Source organism: Aquarana catesbeiana, linkage group LG03 (genome assembly GCF_042186555.1).
Source record: "Aquarana catesbeiana isolate 2022-GZ linkage group LG03, ASM4218655v1, whole genome shotgun sequence".
Taxonomy (NCBI): domain Eukaryota; kingdom Metazoa; phylum Chordata; class Amphibia; order Anura; family Ranidae; genus Aquarana; species Aquarana catesbeiana.
Window position 1 is genome coordinate 281824628 of NC_133326.1, and position 21561 is coordinate 281846188.

A 21561-nucleotide genomic window follows, 5' to 3' on the forward strand; every position below is an offset into this window, starting at 1 on the left:
GTACTTTATTGGGATTTTATTTGATAGACCAACACAAAGTGGCACATAATTGTGAAGAGAAATGTTTTTCAAAACTTTTTAAAAAGTAAATATCTGAAAAGTGTGGCGTGCATTTGTATTTAGCCCCCTTTACTCTGATACCTCTAACTAGAATCTAGTGCAGGGGTCCTCAAACTTTCTAAACAACCAGTTCACGGTCCCTCAGATTGTTGTGGGGCCGGACCACAGTTTGAAAAAAGATGAAAAAATTCCTATGAACACTGCACATGTCTTATTTTTGTAGTGCAAAAAAAAAAAAAAAAAAGGCAAAAAACAGTATCATATTTAAAAAAAAAAACAAAAAAACAAAACTATTTTTTTAATCAACAAATGTATTAATATTTCAGACTCCTCCATCAGAGACCCCCCTCCCAAATCAGTCGCCCCCCCCCCCCCCCCCTGAATATCTGGGTCCACGGTCCCTCAGACTGTTAGGGGGGGGCGGACTACAGTTTGAAAAAAGTATGAATGCTGCACATATCTTATTTGTAGTGCAAAAAAAAGGCAAAAAATTGCCCCTCCTGAAAAATGTGGGTCGCCCCTCCCCAAAATGTGGCTCGCCCATCCCGAAAAATCCCCACAATCTGGGTCGCCCCTCCCGATAAATCCCCGAAATGTGGGTTGCCCCTCTAGAAAATGTGTGTTGCGCCTCCCAAAATATCCCCAAAATGTGGCTCACCCCTCCCGAAAAATCCCCAAAATGTGGGCCCCCCCCAAATGTGGGTCGCCCCTCCCCCCCCCCCCCCAAAATGTGGGTCGCCCCTCCTGGAAAATCCCCAAAATCTGGGTCCACAGTCCCTCAGACTGTTAGGGGGCTGGACAGTTTGAAAAAAATGAACAAATTCCTATGAACACTGCACATATCTTTGTAGTGCAAAAAAAGGCGAAAACCATACCGCCCCACCCAAAAAATCCTGAAAACCTGGGTCGCCCCTCCCGAAAAATCCCCAAAATCTGGGTTGCTCCTCTCAAATCTCCTTAGCGGGCCATATCCAGCAACCCCTGGTCTCGTAGAACAAATTTCCTTCAGATGTCCCCTATTTGATAAATCGAGTCCACCTGTGTGTAATTAAATCTCAATATAAATACAGCTGTTTTGTGAAGCCCCCAGAGGTTTTTTAGAGAACCTTAGTGAACAAACAGCATCATGAATGTAGGCCTCCCCTCCTGAGAATCTGAGCCGCCTCCTACGCTGAACCCCCCCCCCCCCACCCTGCTCATTTTCCCTGCCGCTGACCCCCCCTGTTCTCTGCCGCTGAACAATCCCCCTGCTTAGAGGCTTTGCGCGCCGCTTGTGGTTGCCGACCCTGTTCTAGATCTTTCTGATATTTTCAGGTTGTTCCTCCCATATTGTTAATGGAACATTATCTAGGACAACTGTTTTAGATTTATTGATCCTTAACGTTGATGGTGCTCTGATTATTAAGCCTGCACACTTGACCTAAAAATTGTAATCTCTTGATCTCAGTTTCCCAATGTGATTCTTGGGTTCAGAGTGCCTTGTAATTAGAGTAGCCTTTAATTATGGAAATAAATTCAATCAAAAAGGAATGAATTTAATTAACACTGTCCTATTTGAGAATTATCAAAGATCAGAAGAAAACAAATACTGGCTTCTGCCTATAGTTAGATTGCTAGTGAGCTATCGGGTTCCCTTGAGCCAGAAAATGGGATTTTTGCTGCAGTTTTGACCAAAAGATCATTGTACAAAGATATGGAGTTTAACCTCTTGCCAACCAGCCACCGCAGTTATACTGCGTCAACATGGCTCGGCTGCACAAATTGCCGCCCTGTTACATCGGTAACATAGACGGCCACTAGGGGGCGCATGCCCCCTGCTCGCCCACGGAGCCGATGCGAGTGCCCGGCGGTCACAATCACCTCCGGGCTCCCGCAATCGATCGGGGCACATGGAGAACCGGGATCTGTGTGTGTAAACGCGCAGTTTCCGCTTCTCTGAGGGGAGAGCAGACAGATTGTCTGCTCATACAGAGTATCCCCTCCCCCCTTCAGTTAGAACATAAACTAGGGAACACATTAACCCCTTCACCGCCCCTAGTGTTAATCCCTTCACTGCCAGTGACATTTTTACAGTAATCCATGTATTTTCATGGCACTAATCGCTGTAAAAAGGCCAATGGTCCCAAAAATGTGTCAAAATTGTCCAGCGTGTCCGCCATAATGTCGCAGTCCCGATTAAAAATCGCAGATCGCCGCCGTTACTAGTAAAAAAAAAAATAATAAAAAGGCCAAAAAACAATCCCCTATTTTGTAGACACTATAACTTTTGCGCAAACCAATCAATATACGCTTGTTTTTGGTAAAAAAAAATGTAGAAGAATACATATTGGTCTAAACTGAGGAAAAAAATGTTTTTATATATTTTTGGGGGATATTTATACTAGCAAAAAGTAAAAAATATATATTTTTTTTTTTTCAAAATTGTCGCTTTTTTTTGTTTATAACACAAAAAATAAAAACCGCAGAGGCGATCAAATACCACCAAAAAGCTCTTTGTGGGAAAAAAAAGGATGTCAATTTTGTTTGCGTGCAATGTCGCATGACCGCACAATTGTCAGTTAAAGCGACGCAGTGCCGAATCGCAAAAAGTGCTCTGGTCAGAAAGGGGGTAAAATCTTCGGGAGCTGAAGTGGTTAACTAACCATTTGGACAAACAGCTTGAATAACCTGTATCTTTTAAAGGGTCAGTCCACTCATAAAATTGATATTCCATTTATGGGTAGCGCTTGGTGGCTTGAGTGACCTGCAGCCTTCTCCTATCGCTTGGAAAATCAACAGCAAGATGCCACATTTGCCGTTTGTGTGTTCTCATAATGGAAAGAAAGCTAATTATTTTACATGATTGGTGAAGAATGCTACATAAAGAACAATTCTCCCTTTTGCACCCTCTGTTTAAAAAAAATAAATGAAAATGTGATTCAAGGAGAGGGGCTTTCATTTAGTGTTGGCACCAAAAGTGCAGACCTGGGAGCTCAAGTAGAATCCCCCTAAATAGTTTGCTGCGTCTGCACCTGATGCTTGCTTCCGGCTTTTCATGAGCTTAGTATGTCCACCAGGGTGCAGATCAAGGTTTCTCAACCAGGATTCCATGGAAAGTTTGGGTTCCATCAGAGGTTGTTAGGGGTTCCTTGAGCAATGAGCAAATTCTGCCTCAGATTAGTTCCTGCTGACACCACTGATCTTTTGCTCCCTGCAAAGGGCTAATTCTTCCCAAGACCACAAGTATAAAGATCATAACACTAATGTACCATGAGATGAAGATTTATTGTTTATAATTTTAGTAGGGGTTTCCTGAGACTGGAAAGTGATTTCAAGGGTTCCTCTGTGTTGAGAAGGTTGGGAGAGGCTGGTGTAGATACTGATTCCTACCTAGTTTGCTGCTTAGTGTAGGCCAAAAATGTGAGTTGGAGACAAGTCAAAGGGTGGTTTTGGATCCTTCCTTTCTACCCATCCTCATTCCCATCTCCCTACCTTAACTGATCATATTCCGAGGTCTGAATATTCAGTTGTACCTTTCTTTCTTCACCCTTTACATGATTTGCAGAGATTTTTTTTTAATAAGCGCGCATTATCCCTTTCCTTGATGGTTTATCAGTTGATGGAGATGCTTTTTGTCATCTCATTGCATCCTGTGCTGCTACAAGGGTGTTGAGAAGATACTCCCAGTGCCTCTTCTCTCCACCTGTACCCTTGCTCCTTCATATCCTGCATATGCTCCTTTTTTCATATCCCGCATATCATTCGATGCCCCTTGTTAGCCTGTTAGCCTTTCAAGGTAAAGTTCACCTGTCATTAAAGAAACCATGTAAACACAACAGAAGGTAAGAGGAGAAATTCTCTCCAAAGTGCATTCAGAGTCTATTCTAACATTAGCAATAATTGCCTGAAAAAATTTGACAGGCTGGTTTACCCAAGTTGATCGATCAACTTGGGTACAATCAGCCTGCCCATACATGGTATGAATGCCAGTCAAGATTTGAACAGTCTATGGCCGGCTTAAGACATTTGCCATTGGAACAGGTGTCCCCACTGGGTGATTTTTTTTTTTTTTTTTTCCCTCACTTCCTGTTTTGTTTCAGTGACCGCTGTAAAGGTTTTTTGATCATTACACAAGTGACAGTAGTCACCAGGATAAATAAAAAGGGTAGATCTCCCCAGTTAACGTCACAGACAGTAATAGAAACCTAACAGGGTTTTAATACGTCCACACTCTATTTAAAATAAAAAAGTGTTTTGGCTCAAGAAGCACTTCAACAAACTAAACACGAAACACCACATAATTGTAACAGCATTGCTCCATTTTAGAGTACAAGTCCAACCAAGTGGGGAGGGAAAGAAACTTTTTTTTTTTTTAAATTACACTCTGTATCCCTACTGTGAGGGAAAATATTATAGTTGCCACATAGAGTAGAGGAGACATCTTCCAGTGGAAACCCAGGTTCTGGTAACTACTGCCAAAAGTAACCATACACCTACTACCCAAATTAAAATTCATTTAATTTAATTTATGGTTGGCTGGTTGTCGGTGCCTAATGAACTGAGCTATTTTTTTTCCTGCTGTCTTTGAAACTGTAATACATTCTTATGATTTCCTTTTTTAGCACAGTTTTCATAAGCGAACAACTATTTTTTTTTTAACATTTAAATGAAACCTTTGTTCAGAGAATGAAAGAGAATCATTATCATTTATTTCAATACTAGTCATCATAGAGATAATTAATGTTTGAACATAGTCTTCACTCCTTTTAGCTATATTAAACCATGAAAACAGATTTTTCCTTCATTAGCATTTCATGACAGGTTCCAGTACATCACTAATCAGAAAAGTTCATAGTGTCTAGAACATGCGAGTCAGAAGACATGGAAATGGGTCAGCTTAACTAATTGCCAAGTGTTTTATGGCTTTAATTGCAAAATACAGTATGCAAAAATGTTATCTGACATACTAGACTACACTTCTGGAGATGAGATGGTATGTTCAATCACAGCTTGCATTGGAACGTTAGTAAGTATATTTCAATGGTGAAAAAAAAATATCCTCCATTTTTAATTTTGTATTTATAAGACCTTTTGGTTATGTTTGCAGGGTGGAGTCACATTGTGCATTTACTATGTGTGTATGTATATGTATATATTTATATTATTTTATATATATATATTGTGTGTATATTCTTTCTATTTAGCTCCGGTGGGTTTTACCCCCTTTATGACAAGGGCATTTTTTGCTATTCAGCACTGCGTTACTTTAACTGGCAATTGCACCTTCATGCAACACTGTACACAAATGAAATTGATATAATTTTTTTCACACAAATCAAGCTTTCCATTGGTGCCATTTTGATCACCACTGGGTTTTTTTATTTTTTGGGAAAAATGAGATGATATATAGAGAATGATATAAAGCGTAAATCTTTGAGAGCAAAATTATCTTTATCCAAAAGTAGACTAGCATTTAAACTCCCAATGTATGTTTTGTATTTAAGTGACATACTGCATCATTCTATATGAAATGTTTGTCTGCAAAAACATATGGAGAGTTTAATACCATAAAAGTTTGCACTGAAAATCTGTTTTTAGTTTGGAAACACGTGCGTGCCTCTGAGTGGAACTATGCAGCGCCATGTGTGAAACTATGGCCTGGTTTCTGTGGAAAGAGACGTAAAACTTCAACTGTGCAACCAGTCACCACCCTAATCTTAAAGAACATGAATCTTATTGACCTCCCCATTAATCTTTCATAGGTATGAAAGACTTGAGGACCAGCTCAATGATCTGACTGACCTTCACCAGCATGAGACAACAAATTTAAAACAGGATCTGGCGAGCATTGAAGAAAAGGTTGCTTATCAGGCTTATGAAAGGTCCAGGGATATGCAGGTAAGTGTCAATCAGATACTAGTTTAAGGCTGCTTTTGTTATAGTGTCATATCAAGGGAATAGTGTCCATGCAAAAACGACTCCTTTTTAAAGTGATACCACAATATGTGTATGAAAACACAAAGGTTCCAAAAGTGTGATGCTTCATACCACTAACTTCCCTCGAACTTTAACCACTTTAATACAGGGCACTTTCACCCCCCTTCCTGCCCAGGCCAATTTGCAGCCTTCAGTGCTGTCACACTTTGAGTGACAATTGCACAGTCATGCAAAACTGTACCCAAATGAAATTTGTGTGTGTGGGTTTTTTTTTTTTTTTTTTTTATTTTAACAGATAGAGCTTTCCTTTGGTATTTAATCACCACTGGGTTATTTTATTTTTTGCCAAACTAAAAAAGACCAAAAATTTTGAAACCATTCTTTTCTTAATTTCGTTTATAAAATTTTGCAACTATGTAATTTTTCTTGTTCACTGAGGCAGCACTGAAGCAGACTGATTGGATCTGATGGGGCTGCACTGATAATCGGGTCATTTATGATTATGATCATTGCCCTGATTATCAGTGTAAATGTTTCTTGTCAGTTATTGGCTCTCCTTTCCTTGTGCTGTGACAGCGTGTGAGGAAAGGAATGCTGATAACCTGCAAGTTTGTGATTGGACACAGCTGATTACATGGTAAAGGGTTGCTGTGATTGGCTCTTTACTGCGATCAGCTGTGTCCAAGGGGCACAGAGTGTGCACGGTGCGCGCCCAGGAGGCGTGTTCTAGGAGGATGTCCATGGACGCCCTCCCGGAACAAGAGAGCCACGCTGTAGCCATTTTTCGGCTATGGCGTGGTATTGAGGTGGTTAATTCACCAGGGGCCCTTTATAACAGCAGGTCACACATTACTCTTTACTCATGTAGTAAGCCAAATCACTACAATCCTCTGCGTCCGATTCCCAGATATTAACTGAATGTAGCACAGTCGGTTCAAATAAGCACTAAAGGGAAAGCACAATAAGCACTAAAGGAAAAACAAATGTGTGTTGCCCTTTATTAAAGAACAGATAATGTGCTTAAAAACTAATTCAGAGTGCTGCACAGCACTAATAAAAATTGTTTTCAAAGGTAACATAAGTACACAGATTCAGCTGTTCACGGACTAGCTGGTGCTGTACGTCAATGTTTTTCAACTCCAGTCCTCAAGTACCCCCAACAGGTCATGTTTTCAGGCTTCCCATTATTTTGCACAGGTGATTTGATCAGTTTTACTGCCTTAGTAATTGCCACGGCTGTTTTTCATCTGAGGGAAATCCTGAAAACATGACCTGTTGGGAGTACTTGAGGACTGGAGTTGAGAAACATTGCTGTACATCACAGGGACAGGGATCAGTGGGTCACTCAGGATGGAGAGACTTGCAGGATGCTGCACCCACGAGAACACTGCCTGGTGCTGTCAAATAAAAGCCCGCCCACTGTGATGACATCAGCCAAGAAATGGTTGCCAATTGCAGGGATGCGTTTCAGGGAGGGTCCTCCCTTTCTTCAGCCTACCTAGGAACTACCCGTGATTGAATAAAACCTCTCAGCTTTTTTAACACTGACTGTGTTGATGGGGAGAATGGAGCGACTTTCTTTCCTGCAACCCATGATTGCAGGAAAGAAATTCACTCTGTATGGCCAGCATAAGTGTAACAATGGTCTTTGTATAAAAACTACTTGGAGACCATGGAGCAGTGGCGGCTGGTGGTATATATTTTTTTTTGGGGGGGGGGGCGGCAATTCGCCTGCCTCCAAGCTCTAATCACGTGCTTCTAAAAAAAAAAAAAACTCCCATTGGAATCCATTTGTCAGGTGCCCCAAATGTAGATTAGGGGCCGGGCGAATGGATTAGGGCCACAGCTGCCATGGAGAGTAAAAAAAAATGTGTTTCTACCTAATGATCTATAATACAAACTACATAACAAAAGTGTTGCAAAATCAAGAACAGACATCCATTGTGGATGTCTGGCTAGGTTTACAGTGTGACTTGTATAGATTTCATAGTGATAACATGCTAATCAACCGTTTATTTTATCTGTGATTTTATTGTCTTTAATAGGAAGCTTTGGAATCCTGCCAGACCCGTGTCTCCAAACTGGAGCTCCACCAGCAAGAACAGTTAGCCGTGCAGTCTGAAACAGTGAATGCCAAAGTACTTTTAGGCAAATGTATAAACATACTTGTGGCCTTAATCACTGTTATTCTGGTTTGTGTGTCAACTATTGCAAAGTTCACAGCACCAATGATGAAGAGCCGTTTCCACATCTTTTGCACTTTTTTTGCAGTGACACTGTTTGCAATTTTATGTAAAAACTGGGACCACATAGTAGGTGCCCTAGAACGGGTTATCTTGTCAACATGAACATCCCTCCTTCCTGTGTGAACAAACTTCCTGTAGGGACTCAAATGCCTTTTTTAAGTGGATTTATTTCTACATTTGTAGACTGTTTATTTGAACCACTCTTGGCATGCTTACATTCATATGTTGCCTTAAAGTTGCATAAATGGATTCCTTTCTTTAGGTGACCACTATGAGGAGATGAACCATTAAAGGTGGATATTCTACGTATGAAGCATCAACAATCATTATGTTTGTCCTGTGAATCTCTATTGTGCAAACCATTGCTTGATGTATAGTTCATTTGGCCTACCAAAGCTTCACTTGGTTACTGAATTGTTTATCAGGTTTAGGAAAAGAAACACAATAGAATGTTTGTTGTAAATGCATGTACTTGTGAATTGTTTTTCCATTTGACTATTAACAGAATGTATTAGTCCATAATGCTATACAATGAAATCAAAACTTGAATGTTGTCAACACTGTTATACAGGAGGTTATGTGTTAATGTGTAAACTAGCATGAAAGTGAATTGAAGTATCAAATAAGGAGCTTTGTTCCCATAAAATGACATGGTCCAAAACCAGATCCTCTCATTTATTTTGCTGCATAATGGAGAGAAAAAATAATAATAAAAAAAGATATAAATAAAATATATATATTTATAGTGTATAATGGAAAAAAATAAAATGATATATCAGTTTTTCATGCAGCTAAATAAAATGGGGTCATTGGAAAAGCACAGATTTCATGTGTTCTCAAGAATAAACTGTGTGGTTGTATGCCAACACATGGCAAGAAGGTTTATCTGACACCATGCATAACACAAAGCTATACCCATCTGTTTAATATATCATTCCACACCGTTATTGCAAATTTAAAAACAAAAAAACAAAAAACACTAATCACATTTTATGTTTCTTTTGATGCGTTTATATAACGATCATAAAATACTTTGTAACAATATGTGCATAGGGAAATGGCAGCAGGGGCCTTATTTGTATTTTAATAGAATAGACCCAAATGTAGAGTAATGTCGGAAAGTTTAACCCCTTCAATACCAGGCTCTTCCCCCCTCCCCTTCCTGCCCAAGCCAATTTTCAGCTTTCAGTGCTGTCACTTTTTAAATGACAATTGCACGGTCATGCTACACTGTACCCAAACAGCATTTTTTGCATTTTGTTCCCACAAACAGAGCTTTCTTTTGGTGGTATTTTATCACCTCCTGAGTGTTTTTTTTTTTTTTTTTAATTTATATTTTTTTTCTTTGCTAAACAAAAAAAGACCGAAAATTTTGATTTTGTTTTGTTATAAAATTTTCTTCACTAACGGGCGCTGATGAGGTGGCACTGATTGGCATACCTGGTGGCCATCCATTGTGGGCATCCCTGGGGGGTTTGGGCTGCACCAATATTCAGTGCAGACCCCCCTGTCAGGAGCGCCGCCGATCCTCTCTCCTCTACTCGCGTCCCCCAGATGCGAATGAGGAAAAGCTGATAAATGGCTTTTCCTGTTTACACTGATCAGCCATGATTGGAAACGGCTGATCACGTGGTAAAGAGTCAGAGGCTCGTTACCGAGATCGATGTTGCGGTGTGTCATACTGACACGTCACACCATTGATCGCTGTGCTGCCCGCCACCTGTTATCCTGAAAGCCATCAAATGACGTCCATTCAGGATAACTGAACCACTGCCCGGCTGTCATTCTGCTATAGGCTGGGCGGGAAGTGGTTAAAAGCTGTCCACACCATGGGATCGGTGCAATTGAGAAGTGTTTCTTTAAACCATTAAGAACATTTAGTGTCTGCTGAACAATCTGTTCATTTCTATGAACGGCTAATTTGTTGCATCACAATATGGCAAAAAGTTGGACATCTAAATTTACACACCTATATGCGCCTGTTGATTATCCCATTCCAATACCATCAGCATTAACCCCTTTGCCGCCGCCTCTCGGCTTTTTAAGAGGTACTAAATGCTAGGAGACGGGTATTCTGATTACGTGACCGCTGTGATTGGCTGTCACAGCGGTAACATGATTAGAAAGCTCCCAATTGCAAGTATGCATCGGGAGCTTTCTGGTACCTGTGCTGGGGGTGTGCACCCAGCACAGAAATATGTTTACATAGGGCTGCATATTTACGGTGCCTGGACCATTAAAACGCACCCACTGAGAGGTTACATATATGCGACTGGCAGGAAGAGGGTAATATGGAGTAATCCCCTCCCCACCAATGACTATACTCTACAGTCTTGTGACTTCAATCAGTGTCTGGCCAAGAAAGCTTGTAGGAGGATTTTTCATTCTCCTCTGACTGTCCTATGAGACTGCATGAACCCTGACCCTCTGGACAGTGCTGATCACATGTATCCTCCCCAAAAAATAAATAGCAATACACACCAAACTGATCATGTGCAAAGTGCCTCCAAGGCACTGTACTATCAGCAGATGGATTGGGGACAGTAAAAGCAGGGGAGGATCAGAGAACAGGATCAGCCTTTTTACACAATAATGTGAAGGATTAACCCCTTAGGTTCCACAGTGAGTATAACAAGCATGCTTTACTGCATATACACACTGATTTTACTGTTGTGGGTTTAACAACACTTTAAAACAGGCGGTAAGGAGGCGTCACATAGTCTCACTGCCTTTCAATCACATCTGAAGCACAAGCCAAATGTGGATCATATTTCAGAGGAAAGAGATTTTCATGTCTAAATCTAACCTTATGACAATGCCACCAGCCCTAGCACATACTGTACATCAGATGGGTAAAATTATGGCAATGAAAACCTGGCAGAAACCCTAACAATTTCCATGCAAAAGAAAATCCTTAAAGTGGAAGTCCATGCAAAAACTAAAATCCCTGCATCTAGAGACCACTGATCTGATTTAACACTAATCTATCTAGCCCTGTAAAGAAAAAAATTAGTATACCATCCTTTCTTTGAACCCGATCTCCAGCGACGGAAGCTCTGCAGAGGGCACGGCTGACAGCTGCTTTAAAATTAATAGGGAGTGACGTCACCCATAGACTTGTTATGGGGCTTCTGTAGTCGTCCGTGTCCTCTGCACCCGCCTACACAGCGAAGCTGCAGCTGACAACTCGGCATGGGATCGGGTCGGAGCAGCTTCAAAAAAGTTATGTATACTCCCTTTTTTTTTTTTTCTTTACAGGGCTAGATAGGTTAGTGCTCGATCAGTGGTGTCTATAGATGCCGGGATTTAAGTTTTTGCATGGACTTAAAATGGCTACAGTTCCACTTAAACGGTTATTTTATGGCAAGTTTCACCAATGCAGGTTCATTTTTATGATTTTAAAAAATGGAGAAGGTATGCTCTATTTGGTGTAATGCCACTTTAAAAGAATGAAAATGCAGCTTTACATCAAACCAGCTTCATTTGAGCATAATCCAGATTTCTAGCCAAACTGATGACCTATTAATATTTTTGTGGGTTCATTCATGTGGGATGTTCTAAGTGGCTATTTTGTGTAATGTCAGGTCTTGTCTGTACAGGGGTTTAATATTTATTTAAGTATAGATTTGTGGAGCTGCCAATATATAGTGTGTTATCAGTAATGTTTACACATAGTAGCCTTTCAAACAGAAAGGACTTAAACTGTTGTAGCATTCAGTCTTACATGGAAGTTTTTCATGTATGTACAGTTGCATATTAATTGTAACCATTTCTTGTATATTTCAGTACTGTGAAAAGTCCCCATCCCCCCCATTATGTGGATTATGCAGAAGGAAAAAACAGTTTTCCTTATTCTGTATGCTAAGATAGTGTATTTAGAGGGAAGTTTTTGTTCTGTTTATGTCTTTCTTTTACTGCAAGGGTAATAACTTTAAAGTGAATGCAAGTCAAAAAAGATAATCAGTCCAGAGTTCTGCATACCAGTAATTACTCTCAAAGTTAGTGTTGTGCAGCATCCTAAAATGACACCTATTTTAAAATGATAGATCCACATCTTACAAGGCAGCATGATTCTACAGTGAATGTGCCTCTTATATAGCATTTATTGCATTGGTATTGTGCATGCTTGTCAGTTTCCACAACTGAAAACTAGAGTTGCACCGAATAAAAGTTTTGGTACCGAAAATGCAGGATGCACTTGGCCGAAAATGACAGTTTTTAAAATGTGTATATATAAATTTTTATATAGAATTGTATTATATTCGAGTTTTTAATATCATGAATTTAAATGAATATTTGTCGCCCATTATTGGCGCTTTTAGCGCAAGAACAGCTCAAGAAAAATGTATCCCTTTAAATTTTATGTATGTCTTCACACTGGTCCGTTGCGCTTCCGTTGTGGTGTTAAAAATTCTGCTTGCTGCAATTGAGGTCAGTTAAAAAAAAAAAAATGCACCTCCCGGTTGAAATGCATTGAAAGCGCAGCAAGAATGCATCAATAATGCACCTGTGTTATGTTTTTGATGCAGTTTTTGAGTCACATGACCTATGAAAAACGCCATAAGCACAGTAAAATCGCAGCAAAATTAAACATGCTCTCAGCGCCATTATCGGCACCTTTTTAACACCATTTTCGGCTGCTGAAATTTCGGTGCATCTCTACTGAAAACTGCCATATGCAAACCTATTTAACCTTGGAAGCCAGTAGAGAAAATTGGAATATTTTGGTACTGTAATCTGTAAAAAAAAAAATTTTAAGTTCATAGGTTTATAACTTTATACATATATTTTGAATAGGATTGAAATCATTTTACTGAGGTGCAAAAGAACCTTTATCTAAAAACTGCTGGCTTTTTTTTACAAATATGTAGCGCAATCACCGATTATAGACATGAAAGAAAAACATTTATCCATTAACACGTAAAAAATATACCTGAGCAGGTAGCTTCGTTTTTATTTTTTATTTTCACTAAGATCATGTCCTTTCCTGCTACTACGTTTGACTGAAGAATGTCTGCAGTTACTTTTTCAGTATCTGTTTCAGGGATCTTGGACATGACTGCTGCTGTTCTATAAAAATAATTGTTATAGAGCAAGAGTAAAGTACATATAGTCATTGGTCAGTGTGGCAAGTTACTTTGTTCATTCCTGAAATAGCTCCACAAATTACTATTTTTTAATTTGCGAGGCTGTAGGGTTACATTAAAGCCGGCTTCAAACGAAACGCGTGTTTCTGCAAAGAACGACACTTACCGTAGGGTGGAGCACTGCATATTAGCAGACATCTCAGCAAATTAGGTTCTATTTACAGAACTAAACATTCTTTCAGTACAAAACTTTATTTCTACTACATATATTGTTAAGGTGAACCTGTAAGGACAGAAATGGGAGCTCCCATTGCTGACTTGATTTTAAAGGTGTGGGCTCCAGGACATTTTGACTTCATCTTCATTAACTACTGAGTCATTAACCTGAAATGCATACATATACAGTAAAGCTTTAACTAGAGGTTGGAGCTTAAAAAAAAGAAAATGAACGAATCTCTTTAACCACTTCAGCCCCAGAAGAATTTACCCCCTTCCTGACTAGACCATTTTTTGTGATACGGCACTGCGCCGCTTTAACTGACATTGTACCCAAACAAATTTTACATCCCTTTCTTTTCCCCACAAATAGAGCTTTCTTTTGGTGGTATTTGATCACCTCTGCGGTTTTTATATTTTGCGATATAAACAAAAAAGCGATAATTTTTGAAAAAAAAAAAAAACACTATTTTGTACTTTTTGCTATTAAAATTTCCCCAAAAATTAAAAACTAATTTTTTCCTCAGTTTAGGCCGATATGTATTCTTCTACATATTTTTGGTAAAAAGAATCACAATAAACGTATATTGATTGGTTTGCGCAAAAGTCTACAAAATGGGGGTTAGAGTTATGGCATTTTTATTTTTTTTACTAGTAATGGCGGTGATCAGCGATTTTTATCACGACTGCGACATTGCGGTGGACAGATCGGACACTTTTGGGACCAGTGACATTTATACAGCGATGAGAGCTTAAAATAGCCATTGATTACTGTATAAATATGATTGACAGGGAAGGGGTTGACTGTGTTTCCTAGGTGTGTTCTAACTGTGGGGGGCTGGGACCGACTAGGGGAGGATACCGATCGGTGTTCCTACTTAGTAGGAGCACACAATCTGTCTCTACTCTCCTGAGAGATCCAGGATTTGTGTGTTTACACACACGGATCCTGGTTCTTGCTCTGTCACGCGCGATTGTGGGTGCCCGGCGGTCATCACGCCCACCGGGGACACGCTGTGGGTGCATGCCTGCTAAAGCGTTCTTAAAGAGCTGACGTACAGCTACGACGGCTCATGCAGGGGAGTCAAAGCGCCGCAGTATAATTGCAGCGGCTGGTCCGGAAGCGGTTAAGATCAACATTCCATTCACAAACTGTTCTTGCTAAACTGACATTGGTTGTTATGGTGGCCATACACACTTCGATAAATGATCAATTTAATTTCTGATCCCTCTCTTCTGATGGTTCTAATTAATCTATAGCCGAAAACCCATTTGATCCAAATGTCAAACACAGGCAAGTGAATTTCAAATGATAGATATGTGATCATAGGTTATCGATTGCATCTAAATTTTCACCATGTAATCTCATAATATGACTGGTTGAAATGATCGTATTCATGAAAGTATCTTGGTGCCACCAATTGAGGCAAAACGACTGATAATTCTCTATCTTCACCAATCGACTTTGATCGAATCTGCCCTTCATTAAATTTAAATGGATCGGAAGGGGACATTATGGCTATTTCTCTGTAGATTCAATTATTATAATTTTAATATCCTATCAATTCAGTATTACGATTGGATATAAATATTGAAGCGTGTGTGCCCACAAGTTTGTAAATGCAAGTAGATCTGCGAGGTGTTCTTGTGTAGAAACCTATTGAAAATGTTTGTTACATTTATAGAACAGTCCATTATTAATGGCAGAATATTTTAGTGATAAGTATTTATATCCATTTGATATGTTGATGCCATATTGATAAAACTGCTCCTCTGTTCTAAGTAGGGGTAGTCCTGTTATTTGTAACATGCTATGTTAACATTTTACAGACCGCAGACACTATCAGCCCAAGGAATCGGTTAGACTATGAAACTAATGTTGCCTATATTTGTTCAATGTTTACCACCTTTTTCTGTTGTACTGACTGCATGTTTTCATGATTTTTAAATAAGATCTCAAGACCTTATGTACTGTCCAGTCCAGAAATTATTGGCTTGTTTTATGGAATGAAAATGACTGACAACTGTGATTGTTTATAAGAAAGTGTAAATACGTTTAATGAAAATGGTGAAGCTTTTAAAATCTATTGCAAGAGATAAATTATGTTAAATCCTCATGTAGATTATGTACGTTTTTGTATTTACAAATTTCTATGAACAAAAAAAGTAAAGGCTAACAATAAATCATCAAACTACTATATATTTAACATTGGTGCTTTCTATTTTATAAATCTTGTCTTGTTGCCCAGATGTTACAATTTTTTTGGATTCTTTTTCAAACATGGACTGTAACAACTGACTGTTCTATGTGCAAAAAAAAATTATCCTAAAACCTACTTGCAATTTTGCAGCCAATTTCTACTTTATACTATTTACAGTCATGGCCAAAAATATTGGCACCCCTGCATTTCTGTCAGATAATGCACCATTTCGCCCAGTAAATTGTTACAATTACAAATGTTAAAAAAAAGTTATAAAAACATCAGTAGCTTTGCAGTGAGTTTTTCAACATTTTTGAAATAGCGTTTTTTAGCGTTATCGTTTTAGCATTATTTATTTATTTTAAAGAAAAATTTTTTTTTTCGTGGTTCAAAAATGTTACACACTGGTAAGTGACGTTTTTGAGCATTTATCGACGTTTATCAGTGTTAGAGCGTTTTTACAGCTGAAAAACGTCTCTCAGAGCCCACTAGTGTTTTTTTTTTTTTTCCCTGCTCAAAAATGCCACTGTCCAAAACTGCTGATAACAGCCTATGTGTGCATGGACACAGGATAACATGATGGAGAGTATAACCACTTCAATACAGGGCACTTATACACCTTCCTGCCCAGACCAATTTTCAGCTTTCAGCGCTGTCGCACTTTGACAATTGCGCGGTCATACTACAATGTACCCAAACTAAATTTTTATCATTTTGTTCCCACAAATAGAGCTTTCTTTTGGTGGTATTTGATCACCTCTGGGATTTTTATTTTCTGCGAAACAAATAAAAAAAGAGAAAATTTTGAAAAAATAATTTTTTTTTTTCTGTTACAAAACTTTGTAAATAAATACGTTTTCTCCTTCACTGATGGGGCTGCACTGATAGGTGGCACAGATATGCGGCACTGATAGGCACTGATAGGCGGCATGAATGGGCAATGATAGGTGGCACTGATGTACACTAAGAGATGGTACTGATGGATGCCAATCAGTGCCAAACAATAATGCCTGCCAATCAGTGATGCCCATTGTGGGCACTGATTGGCATCCCTGGTGGTGCAGTGTGGGCATCCTGGGGGGGGGGGGCTGCGCTGATAATAAGCACAGACCCCCCCGTCAGAGGTGCAGCCGATCGGCTCTCCTCTACTCGCGTCTGACAGAGGAAAAGACGATAAATGGCTCTTCCTGTTTACATCGTGATCAGCCGTGATTGGACACGGCTGATCACGTGGTAAAGAGTCTCTATCAGAATGACACACCGCAACAACGATCGCCGGGATGCGTGCCCCCCGGGGGTGCGCAGCGGCTTGATACCCTGGCAGCAACATATGACGACCGGTCAGGATATCAAAACCACTTTGCCACCGTCATTTTGCTATATGGCGGGTGGCAAGTGGTTAATGACTGTAGAAAAAGTCTACAGCCAAAAACAACTGCTGTAAAAACGTCAAACGTCCAGTGTGCATGAGGCCTCAATGTTCCCGTGTGCACTGTGCGCAACATTATGAAGTTTACAGCCCATGGCACTGTAGCTAATCTCCCCTAGATATGCACAAAAGAGAAAAAAATGATCAAAGAGTTTACCAAAGGAAGCAAAATTCCTTTTGGTAGAATGTGCACAGACGAAACAAAATTACAGCTTTTTGGTAAATGCCCATCATTCTGCTGGTTTCAGAAAAAGAAATGAGGCCTTTAAAGAAAAGAATACAGTCCCTACAGTCAAACATGGTGGAGGTTCACTGATGTTTTGGGGTGGCTTTGCTGCTTCAGGCACCAATTTGGTGACTCATACTTTATCTTCAGCAGAGAAAAGTCATCTAAAGTCACTTTCTTCAACCATCTGTGTCGCCAACTTTTTCTTTTTCAAGTGAGGGAAATTGGCCAACTGTCACCAGAAGAAGTTTCTCCATTGGAAGATTTCTCTGTATGTGCCTACTAGTAATCTAGATTTTCTCATTATCAATCTTGATGGCTGTGTTCACCAGGACAGATAGTAAATATCCTTGTAGCAGACAGGCAGCTATAAAACCCCTCTGTCCAAAAAAAAACAAAAACAAAAAAAACAAAAAATAAAAACCTTTGGCTTCGCAAACACTTGAAGCAATACAACTAGGTTACTTTACCACAGCCTGCGACTGGACAGTGAAGGAGCGGCAAGAACTCTGAGCTTTACTTTCACCTCGTGGCAGGATGTTCCTTCTCGGCCCATGTGCCTAAAGCGGAGACTAACCGCCCCCTAATGCATCTACTCTACAAAGGGTTTACAAGAGGCTGATGTCAAAGTTGGTGACTTACACAATTGCATTTAAAATTCAGGCAATGATTTTAATAAATATCTAACTGCAGCAAGTGATGTGCTTTATATCTACTTTAAAAATGTTCACTCTTTGTGATATTGCAGCCATTTGCTAAAATCATTTAAGTTCCTTTTTTTTCTCATTAATGTACACCATATTGACAGAAAAACACAGAATTGTTGACATTTTTGCAGATTTATTAAAAAAGAAAAACTGAAATATCACATGGTCCTAAGTATTCAGACCCTTTGCTGTGACACATATATTTAACTCAGGTGCTGTCCATTTCTTCTGATCATCCTTGAGATGGTTCTACACCTTCATTTGAGTCCAGCTGTGTTTGATTATACTGATTGGACTTGATTGGGAAAGCCACACACCTGTCTATATAAGACCTTACAGCTCACAGTGCATGTCAGAGCAAATGAGAATCATGAGGTCAAAGGAACTGCCTGAAGAGCTCAGAGACAGAATTGTGGCAAGGCACAGATCTGGCCAAGGTTACAAAAAAATTTCTGCTGCACTTAAGGTTCCTAAGAGCACAGTGGCCTCCATAATCCTTAAATGGAAAACGTTTGGGAGGACCAGAACCCTTCCTAGAACTGGCTGTCCGGCCAAACTGAGCTATCGGGGGAGAAGAGTCTTTGTGAGAGAGGTAAAGAAGAACCCAAACATCACTGTGGCTGAGCTCCAGAGATGTAGTCGGGAGATGGGAGAAAATTGTAGAAAGTCAACCATCACTACAGCCCTCCACCAGTCGGGGATTTATGGCGGAGTGGCCCGACAGAAGCCTCTCCTCAGTGCAAGACACATAAAAGCCCGCATGGAGTTTGCTAAAAAAAACACCGGAAAGACTCCAAGATGGTGAGAAATAAGATTCTCTGGTCTGATGAGACCAAGATAGAACTTTTTGGCTTTAATTCTAAGCGATATGTGTGGAGAAAACCAGGCACTGCACATCACCTGTCCAATACAGTCCCAACCATGAAGCATGGTGGTGGCAGCATCATACTGTGGGGGTGTTTTTCAGCTGCAGGGACAGGACAACTGGTTGCAATGGAGGGAAAGATGAATGCGCCCAAGTACAGGGATATCCTGGATGAAAACCTTCTCCAGAGTGCTCAGGACCTCAGACTGGGCCGAAGGTTTACCTTCCAACAAGACAATGACCCTAAGCACACAGCTAAAATAACAAAGGAGTGGCTTCACAACAACTCCGTGACTGTTTCTGAATGGCCCAGCCAGAGCCCTGACTTAAACCCAATTGAGCATCTCTGGAGAGACCTAAAAATGGCTGTCCACCAACGTTTACCATCCAACCTGACAGAACTGGAGAGGATCTGCAAGGGGGAATGGCAGAGGATCCCCAAATCCAGGTGTGAAAAACTTGTTGCATCTTTCCCAAAAAGTCTCATGGCTGTATTAGATCAAAAGGGCGCTTCTACTAAATACTGAGCAAAGGGTCTGAATACTTAGGACTATGTGATATTTCAGTTTTTCTTTTTTAATAAATCTGCAAACATGTCAACAATTCAGGGTTTCTCTGTCAATATGGGGTGCTGTGTGTACATTGAGGAAAAAAATGAACTTAAATGATTTTAACAAATGGCTGCACTATAAAAGAGTGAAAAATTTAAGGGGGTCTGAATACTTTCCGTCCCCACTGTGTGCATGTATGTATGTATATGTGTGTATTTAAGTATGTATGTATGTGTATATGTATATATATATATATATATATATATAGTTAAACTGCAGATAATACTGGGGGCCTTGTCACAGCCTCTGCAGCTTACGCATGTATTTGAAAATGTGTGCAAACTAAACTCATTTTTAAACTTGAAATGTTAGGACAATTTGGTTTGTTGCAGGCTGGCAAGTTGAGCAGGGAAATTTTCTTTGTTGCTGTTTGACAGTTAAGGCCAGTTATAGGTTGGGGCAAATGCTCTTTGTACTGATGGTTGTTCGATGAGGGGGCACACTTGACACCTTTGCTGCCATTGTGCTATTTGCTGGGTGTCCAGTGTACCCCTGCCCTCCAGGCATACCTGCCCTCAATCTATCTGCAGTTACTGTTCTCACCTTTTTGTCTTTCTCTTCACCCAGACACACTAGCAAGCCCAGGTTCGAGCAATTGCACCATGATAGGTGTCTGGACACACAATACATGCAGGGGTGCCCCCCACTGATGCACATCTAGAATCACTGCTATACATGACAGGGTTTCTACCCTTTTTAAATGTATTTTCTGCAACATAATAACCCTGTATCGTGAATATACCTATCTTCGGTGAGAACACCTTGTAAATGATGAATTACTTGGCTTCGTTTTTAAATATCTTGTTTTACTGTAGTTGAAAATCTTAAATATTTAAACAAACATAAAAATGTATCAGTTGCTGGGATTTTCTCCAATCTGACCATAATTGGTTTCTCTTTGAGAATAAAATGTACTAGTGTGCCATATGTCTGTCAGTGTCAGCAAGGACTGGATTATTCCTAGACTGTTCAACCAATCATGCCTCTAAAATACAATGTACAAAACTGCTAAATCTGAAGAAAACGGTGAAGGGTTTTTCTGCAGAGTTCAGCAAGTTATATAAACACTTTGCTCCTTTGAAGATCTTCAGAATTGTGAGAAAGTGCATTACTGCATTTACAAAGACTTTTACTGAGGAGCAAGGGATGACACAAAGGCATGGGAGGATAAAAGCGATAAATGTGTTTCTAAATGACAGGGCAATGAAAATAAATGATCCTATTGAATATCAGATGACAAGCTTGCATGCTAAACTGAATAATGCCAATGCCATATCTAGCTGACACAAATAGAAATATTATTATCAAGATAGAGCCAGACAGTTTCTGTTGTTAGTTTTGGGCAGTGCAGGGAAAGGATAGATCCTGTCAGATTTTTACCGTTGTGTTTCCATTTAGGAGATGTCCCCTCTCAGCTAAGATGTATCTCTAACAGTCCAAGATACAGTGTCCTGAAAAAGTATTCATACCCCTTGAAATTTTCCACATTTTGTCATGTTACAACCAAAAAGGCATGTATTTTATTGAGATTTTATGTGATAGACAGACAAACACAAAGTGGCACATAATTGTGAAGTGGAAGGAAAATGATAAATGGTTTTCAAAAATGTTTACATCTGAAAAGTGTGGCATGCATTTGTATTCAGCCCCCTTTACTCTCATACCCCTAACTAAAATCTAGTGGAACCAATTGCCTTCATAAGTCACCTAATTAGTAAATAGAGTCCACCTGTGTGTAATTTAATATCAGTATAAATACAGCTGTTCTGTGAAGCCCTCAGATGTTTGCTAAAGAACCTTAGGCTGGATTCACACCTATGCATTTTTAGGGCTTTTTGCATTTTGCAGATTTGCACTACAGTCCATTTAACATGGTTTTCTATGGAACATGTTCTGTAGTGCAAATCTGCAAAATGCAAAAAGCACTAAAAATGCATAGATGTGAATCCAGCCTTAGTGAACAAACAGCACCATGAAGGCCAAGGAACACACCAGAC

The 21561-nt window shown here is 39.7% G+C and overlaps 1 protein-coding gene across 1 annotated transcript in view; it reads left to right on the forward strand.

Moving 5' to 3' along the window:
* TMCC3 (transmembrane and coiled-coil domain family 3) overlaps positions 1–15732 on the forward strand; it is a 105772-nt gene extending 90040 nt beyond the window's left edge. The window contains exons 3-4 of the mRNA XM_073620171.1: positions 5802–5937; positions 8022–15732. Of these exons, the coding sequence (XP_073476272.1) occupies positions 5802–5937; positions 8022–8324 (439 nt within the window). The 3' untranslated portion in view covers positions 8325–15732. The remainder of the gene's footprint in view (positions 1–5801; positions 5938–8021) is intronic.
* The last annotated feature ends 5829 nt before the right edge of the window (positions 15733–21561 follow it).